Source organism: Sceloporus undulatus, chromosome 3 (assembly GCF_019175285.1).
Source record: "Sceloporus undulatus isolate JIND9_A2432 ecotype Alabama chromosome 3, SceUnd_v1.1, whole genome shotgun sequence".
In the NCBI taxonomy this organism is placed as follows: Eukaryota; Metazoa; Chordata; class Lepidosauria; order Squamata; family Phrynosomatidae; genus Sceloporus; species Sceloporus undulatus.
The window spans coordinates 240,766,773-240,774,801 of NC_056524.1; the positions used below are offsets into that span (position 1 = coordinate 240,766,773).

Here is an 8,029-nt window from a genome sequence, read left to right on the forward strand (position 1 = left end):
GCCTACATTATTGACTGGGACTAATATAGAGTGCCCATTACCTGCCCATTGCTTTTCTAACTCAGTAGTGTATGTGTGGCATCGTGAAAGTTAGATAAAACTATCAACATACTTTTCTTACTGACTGAAAGATTCAAACATTAATTGTTAATTCCTGTTATAGAGAAAGATAATACAGTACTAAAAATCTGGGTGCCAATAACACTAAATCAAATGCTGTATTTTGTTACTGGACCTGTATTCTCAGGTGATAAATGCTGTCAGATACCTAGTTTCTGCTACTCAGCTCACTGCTGGGTATTAGCCAGTTTTTGGAAACTGGTGCCCTTCTAACATGTTGGAGAACAACCTGCATCATCATGGCCAGCACAGATCTTTGTCCAAACTCATCTGGAAGCCCCAAATTGAGGAAGACAGTATAGGTAGTTGCAGACTATGAACACATCTAATATACTTATTGAGGGGGGGGGGAGCTTCTTGTTATCTGTCAATTTATGGCAATCCCATACATTTCATAAGGTTTTTAAAGGCAAGGAATACTCAGAGGTGCTTTGCCAGTTCCTTTCTTTGAAATATAATCTACAACACCTGAGATTCCTTGGCAATCTCCTAGGAATACTAACTAGGCCTGACCCTGCACAGCTTCCATGATCAAACAGGATCCAATGCCTTCGAGGTATTTAGGCAAAGTTCTAACATAATTAAACTTCTGGGAAAAAATAATATGCTTCCCACTGAGGCACTGAGTAGTATATACATTTGCTAATAGGTTAACTATTATTTGTCAGGATGCATACACTATAAAATAAAACTTTTTGTATGGTAAGAACCATTCCTTTGAGTGTCATGGCCATTTTAATTATGAACGCTTTCATAACTGGTGGCAGCAATAAATATTGTCTGTGGAATACAGGCCTGTAAATTGTCTTTTCAGATTTCTGATAGGTTGTTATGTTTAAATGAGAGGTGTTTGAACGGAGTTGTATCCATACCAAGTAAAGTTGTTTTCTTAGGGTCACATTCTGTTGCTGTTACTCTTCCAGCAACTTTGCTGAAGTCAACAGAGCTGCAAAAGTAGAAAGCAGACACTCTGTCAACACTCGTTTCACAATACTATTGAAAGGAATTTCTAGTGGAATTTTCCTCTTTTCTTCCAGCAATCTTCTAAGCAATATTTTCTGTAGGAGCCATGGTAATTCAGAATTGCAACGAGGGGCTGTATGCCCTTCTCCTTCTTTGCTCCAACCACAATGGCATGACCTGTGAATATTGTTCTCAATTTTCATTTTTTAAAAATTCCATCCAGGTTTCTAGACCTCATTCTTGTTCAGATAATCCAAAACATATTGACTGGAAATCAGAAAGTTTTCTTTTTCTTTTTAAATAGTTATTTCTTTTTATCTTTTTTCAAATGTCATTATTTTGAGAGGCTGTTTAAAAAAACACCTAGGTACATGATTCTCAGAAAACCTAGATTCAAATCCTCTCATACCATGTAAACAGGACAAAATGAGTGATGCTCTTAAGAGCCAATTTGTTGTTGCACTGAAGACTAAATATGATTGCTAATCTCAACTAGAGTAGCCCTTAAGGTATTACAAGACTCTTTGGTGCTATTTTTGCTGCAGCAGGCTAAAACAGCCTTCCTGCCCCAAAAATGGGTGGGAACTATGCAACCCTCAAGGTGTTATTGGACTTCAATTCCCAGTGTTCTTCACTATTGGCTATGCTGGCTGAGGTTGCTGGGGGCTATATGTTGATTTCAATAGTTTGTTCAATGGGGATACTCTAATTAAATTGTATTTCATTGCTAATTAAATACAATTAGCAGTTGTATTTAAGCCATAGAATACAGTGCTTCATAGGTGGACATGTTCTCTAATACTAATTCAGTCATGAAGCTTGGGAGACCCAGATAGGTGACTCTTTTTTCCCAACCTACCTCACAGGGTTGTTGCAAGGATGAAGTGCAGGACTAGTGTCAGACGGTGACAAGGCCATACACGTGGTGCCCCAACAGGACAGTGATTCTCTTATTACATAAAGTATCCAAGAAAGGATCCCCAGTTTGTATTCAAAAAGTCAGTTTACCTCCTTTAGGTTTAGGAAAGACTCCTATCTGAAACCTTAGAAAGCTGCTGCCTCTCAGCATAGAGATGATACTGAGCTAGGCAGACCAGTGATCTGACTCACTGTATGGCCACTTCTTACATTTCATGGCAAGAATTCCCACTGATAGTTTCTTGTTACATGGCTCCAATATTTTGGGACAAGAGCTCATTTGCTTTAAAGGCTATCCCCTTTGTAATAAACACGGGTTAAGCCAGTGTTTCCCATCCTGGTGCCATCTGGCTATGCAGGATTACATCTTTCATCACCTTTCAGCATGGACAATGGTTGTGCTGCCTAGAAATGATACAGTTGTGTGCAGCAGAGACTTGTAGCTCCAATGTCAGCGGAACAGTGACTCCATTATGGATTTCAGTTCAAACTGTAAGGGATGCTGAACCCCATCTCTAGATTTAGTATCTTGGATAGCTCTTTTAAAGTTGAAACTAAAACCCAGAGTGAATTCACCACTCCATTAGCATTGGAATCCCCAGCTTCTGCAGAGTGTTTCCTATCCTGATGTCATCTGGGTGTGTTGAACTACAGAATCTATAAGGTGTATCAAGGTGTGTCTAGTTTTATACATTGCTTCTCATACTATCTGATGTGGGGGGCTGACTTTTTGTTGTTCTCATGGACCAGTCCTATATCGGTGCCCACTATCTACAGCTACAATTATTTCTTTCTTCTAGGGGAAACATTTTGTAGATTGATAGCTTGTGGCTCATGGACTGGCATTGGTCTAGGGACTGCCACTTTGAATAGCACTGATCTCAGACATCTTAAGTGTTTCAAGTTGGAAGGTTTAGCTAAAATGAAATATAACTCATGTAGACAATGGGGAATCATGTAATGATGAGGTGAGGTGGGAAAGGGCATTCTCAGATAATACTAAGCCCTTTTTTGTAATACGTAGTAGTAGTAAGCCTCTAATAAACAGGATCTTCTCCACATCAGCTTATGCTCAGAGTTGTTGAAAGTGTATTACAGCAGACCTGAATGGCAATGTTAGCTAGGGGATTCTGGATGTTGTAGTCCAAAAGGTAACATTTCCAAGCTCTGTGTTTGCTCACACTTTATTACTAAGGATGGATAAAGGATCCCATGCATCTTCCTTTTGTTTGAACAGCTGGCTGGCTTTTGCCAACAAAGGGTATAACTATGAAATTTAAATCCTCTAGGGTGCTCTTGGTACACTAGCTTGGTTCATAATCACATACCTAACTGCATTTTCCTCCTGGTGTCCTCTCTGTTCATGAGAGGCATTTGCTGTCTGTTAGATGAATGAAAAGCACTGGGAGCTTTTCTTTGGATCTGTAATTAAGCCTTATTGAACAAAGATAATGTCAGATTCCAATCTGAATTTCTGCTTGCTGTTCAGAGTAAGGGGGATTCGGAGGCAGCTTTACAGATCATTATGCTTATCTAGCATGGCTAATGCAGTTCTACTCAGTTTTGCTGAAACCAACAATTCATCTCTAATCAGTCAGTCAAAATTCCCAACACACGTTTCGCTTAAAGAACAACTACAATAATAAGTTTTTTATGGCTACTCAGATGTTTAGCAATGTTCAGTGCCTCCTCTGACTGTCTTATACAGCAGGGATGGGAAAGATTTCATAAATGAACAGAAATGTATTGTGACACACAATTGCAAGTGATGTAATGCCAGCCTGGCTGTAGACATGGCTCAGATCACAAACATCTTGAAAGCTTTGCTGGTTGCAGTGTTCTGTTTGTTTCTTGTTGCTTTTCCATTTTATTAAATGGTTAAAATCTATCCTGTAAGTCAATCTACTTAGAAGAAACCACAAAGCATATATTCTCCCGTGAGCAGAATAAAACCAGCCTTCATAATAAGGTGCACAGGTTACAACTCCACTCTTTCTTGCTGTGATTGCCTGAGTCAGCAGTGTGTCAGATGTATATGTTCCTGCTGAATTAATTCTCTCCTCTAAGCTGATACTAAAATCAATCCTAGCCATGCTTGTGTGTGTGTGTGTGTGTTGACTTATGGTGACCTCATGAATTTCATAGGGTTTTCTTAGCAAGAAAGAAGTGGTTCTGCCAGTTCCTTCCTCTGAAATATAGCCTACACCCCAAGTATTCATTGGTGGTTGCCCAACCAAGTACTAACCAAAGCTGACCCTGCTTAGCTTCCAAGATCATATGCGATGTGGTGCATGTTTACTTGGAAGTAATTCTAAGCAAGTTCAAAGGGATAATATTCTTGGTGTTGTTTGGATAAATTCCTGTCCATTCTTACTTGGGAGAATACCCATTACATACAATGGGATTCACTTCTGAGTAAACATACACACACACACATATATAATATGATATGAAGAACATGCTGATCACATGCAGACATTGTCTCTTTTTGTGACCTACTGAATTTTAGTAGTGCTTAAATAAATAAAAACAAATCTACACTCTTGTTTTTAGACAACAGGGAATTGTTTTATATAGTTGCTACACAGAGAGTGCACACATTGTTTTAAAATCAAACCGTGTTCCTGGACATTTTATCTTAAAGCAGAGGTCCAGAGAACTGGGTTATCACCATAGTGCCGCTAATGTTCAGTGGGAGTGCATCCAAGTCCATGTGGGTCCTGATGAATTTGAGGGTGAGTGGTGTAGCCCTCAACTAAGCTTCAGTGGTTAAACACCCATGTTATATGGGTTTGCAACCTTAGTCTTGAAATCTACCTTTAATTAAAGCAAATGATCAAGCTTTCCAGGTGTAGTCTGAATTTAAACATGTGGCAAAGCAAAGAAACCAGGAAGCAGAAGTGTTTATAAAAGCAAGTACTCGGTTGTTGCTTGCACCATGAATAAAGCACAGAGAAGACGCTTATGTGGCACTAATTGAAAAGGAGACTAGAGTATGAGTCTTCATGTCTTCACTTAGCCCATGTAAAGGCACTTATATAAAGAGGGCCATGAGAAGTCAGTCTGCTGTTTGCTAGAGAGGTCTCTCTTCCCTTTGATAAGCCCCTAGGCATTTGAATTTCCATCTCCTTGGTGAGTGGTCACTCTCAGATGTTTTGGATCCAGTTTCACAAACGTGAACTCTTATGGTTTTAAATAACTTCTAAACCAGTGAGACACAGATCATACATGGGCTGTATTTGGCCCTCTACATGTTTTTGCACCTCATATCACTCCATTACAAGTTTTGGAAGCATGGTTGAATAGATTACAGGATTTTTCTTGTAGAACATGGATGATCATTCTCCAGGAAATATGATTCTACGTTAGAACAATGCCCCCCCCCCATACACACACACTTTCTGCATTTCATTCTGAAAAATTCAGTGCGAGCAGAGTGCAATTTGGCCAGTTGCAAGTTTGGGGATAATGTACTCCTCCCAGCCCTGCTGTAGCTGCCCAATCTTGTTCTAGATGAAGATACTAAGGGGTCATTCACACTTATCAAATTGAACAAAGAGATTTGCACCTTTGTGCCAATTCAGAACTGATTCAGAATTGATTCAGTGTTCCCACTACGTTTACCACGATCAAATCTCTCCGTGCCATTTTAACCCTGTTGTCATTCACATTTGCTATGTATCGGTTTAAAATGGAGGCTCTTCCATTTCCAGGAACGATGCAGCACGATCCAAATCAATTCAGTAGTGTAATCACGCTACCGAATATGCGGATTGTTGCAGCTCTTAAAAAATGAACCGCTAAGGGGTCCGTTGCCAAATGCACCGGTTTAAGTGGGCTTTTCAACTGCTTCCCTGTAAACTGCATCAATTGCAGTGGGGGCGAGTATGAACATCATGAAAATAAACTGGTTCCAAACCGGTTTATTTTTGAAGTGTGAATGACCCTCAAGTTCAGATGAATAAAATACAGATAAGTCATTTGAAAGTAGCTCATATGTGAGGAAGCAGTCTTACAAATATCTTGGCCCTGAGCCATTTTGGGCTTTGCAGGTCAAAACTAGCACCTTGAAATGAGCTTGAAAGGAAATTGGAAGCCAGTGCACTTCTTGCAAGAGTGATGATATGCAGTCTTTGAAGTGCATACTCGTAATCAACCTGGCTGCTGTATTTTGTGCTAGCTATCTTTTGAAACACTTTTCAAGGCCAGCCCCACATAGAACATGTTATGGTAATCTAACTGGGAATTGGTTAGAAGAAAACAAAATGTGCATGCCACTCAGTTCCTGAACTTCATTTTAATATTTGAATTGTTTGCTCTGCCCCACCCCATGTGATGACATGAAAAGTGAATGCATCTAATATGCAGGCCTTTTCTGCATGTCAGTTACAAAGAAACATGGAAAGCAGGAAGTGAATATTTGTGTAGTCATAGTTTATTCAAGTGTCCAAAGTAGCTTAGATTATCTACATATTGTGGTACTATCTGATTATGTCAGTTCAATAAGTCAGTGTGACACAATCCATAATTGAGGATACAGTTTATTGCTTGATTTGGTGATAAGAAGTTCCATAGTTTTTTTTGGTATTCATGTGACCTTGTGAATGAAGTTAAGCAAATATTACATGAGGACTTACCAATATTTCTTACTCATTGTTTTAAGCAACCCCCATTTTATAAATTCACTAATCTAATGCTTAATGCCATGCTATACAATAGCAACAAATACCACTGCAGTATGATTTACTACTCCAGGTTTGTACAGTGCTTCCATTTTGTACAATTTGTATTGTATGGTTTATATTACCGTTCTTGTATTATGACATCACAAAGATGAATTTAACTAAAATATATGGAGAGAGATAATATTTATATTTTTTGGATCTGTCCATTTTGGTGGTGACATTTGAGTGTGTTGTCATATGAGGGAATACATACTTTCCTCATTTTTCACTGTAATCCAGTATGTTAGGGACAAGGAAGCCTCAGAGTTTGGAAAGGTTACTTTTTTGGATTACAACTCTTAACAATCCATCAGTCAGACTCTGGAAACCATATGGTTCTCCAGATACTATTGGACTTAAGCTCCCATCATCCCTCATTATTAGCTATGCTGGCTAGGACTGATGGGAGCTGCAATGCAGCAATACTGCAAGGGCCATATGTTTCCCACTCCTACTGTATTTATGTATTTATATAGCAGAATGTGCATTATATTCCCTGGGGTAAATTCTGATTAAATCAATTAAATGACACATACCACTAAAATATGTTTTTCAATAAGCAGTCTGCAAGGAGATGTTTGATGTAAGATGTATGCATCACAAGGGCTTCTTCTCTTTCTTTCTTTCTCTCCTCCTACTCCTCTTCTTGAAAAATGGTGGAAGTTAATTGAGTTGACTTGCATACTGCAACATGTATAGCAAGATCTTCTGCTTGTTTCTAAACAACACAGAATTTCTTCTCACAAGTACTACATTGTGAAAAACATGCTGAAAAGGTTATGCATGTTCAGTTACATGATACAATCTCCTTATTTTGCTTTTTTTTTGTTCTTTCTATTTTAGGTTTTCTCCTTTCACTGAAAACAGAACAGAGGAAGAAAAGATCTTACAATTTTAAGACGGAACTAGCAATGGAAGTGATAATGGATCTCCATATTCATTTCAGATTTACTGTTGTGTGTGCTGATATTTTTGTCTAATGGCATAAACTTTTCTGGAATAGTTTTCTAAGAAATCTTCCTTGTTCATAAATAATTTTTAATCTGATTCAGTTCAAAACTAGCTTAATTTAATTATCTGTTACAAAGCAAACAAAAGAAAACCTTTCCAGAATTAAGCTTTTCAGAATTTAAATTCATTTATCTACATGTATGACTCAGTCTACATGCATTCCAAGTTATGCTGCTGGCTTTCCCTATATTACAACTGACATGTCCCTGCAACACAGGTATGATACCATGTCTTATGAACATAGTTCTGGCCTTAGATAAACTGCATCTTATGTATGTGTGCTACTGCCAGTG

General features: G+C 38.5%; 1 protein-coding gene across 3 annotated transcripts in view; it reads left to right on the forward strand.

The window, feature by feature from the left end:
- Positions 1-7,728, forward strand: part of LOC121926823 (bromodomain testis-specific protein-like) — a 24,509-nt gene extending 16,781 nt beyond the window's left edge. For all 3 annotated transcript variants that reach the window (XR_006103091.1, XM_042460121.1, XM_042460120.1), the window contains exon 2: positions 7,569-7,728. Coding sequence is in view for 2 of the 3 variants with exons in the window: in XM_042460121.1 (XP_042316055.1) it covers positions 7,569-7,705 (137 nt within the window). In the remaining variant the exon portion in view is untranslated. The remainder of the gene's footprint in view (positions 1-7,568) is intronic.
- Positions 7,729-8,029: the final 301 nt, after the last annotated feature.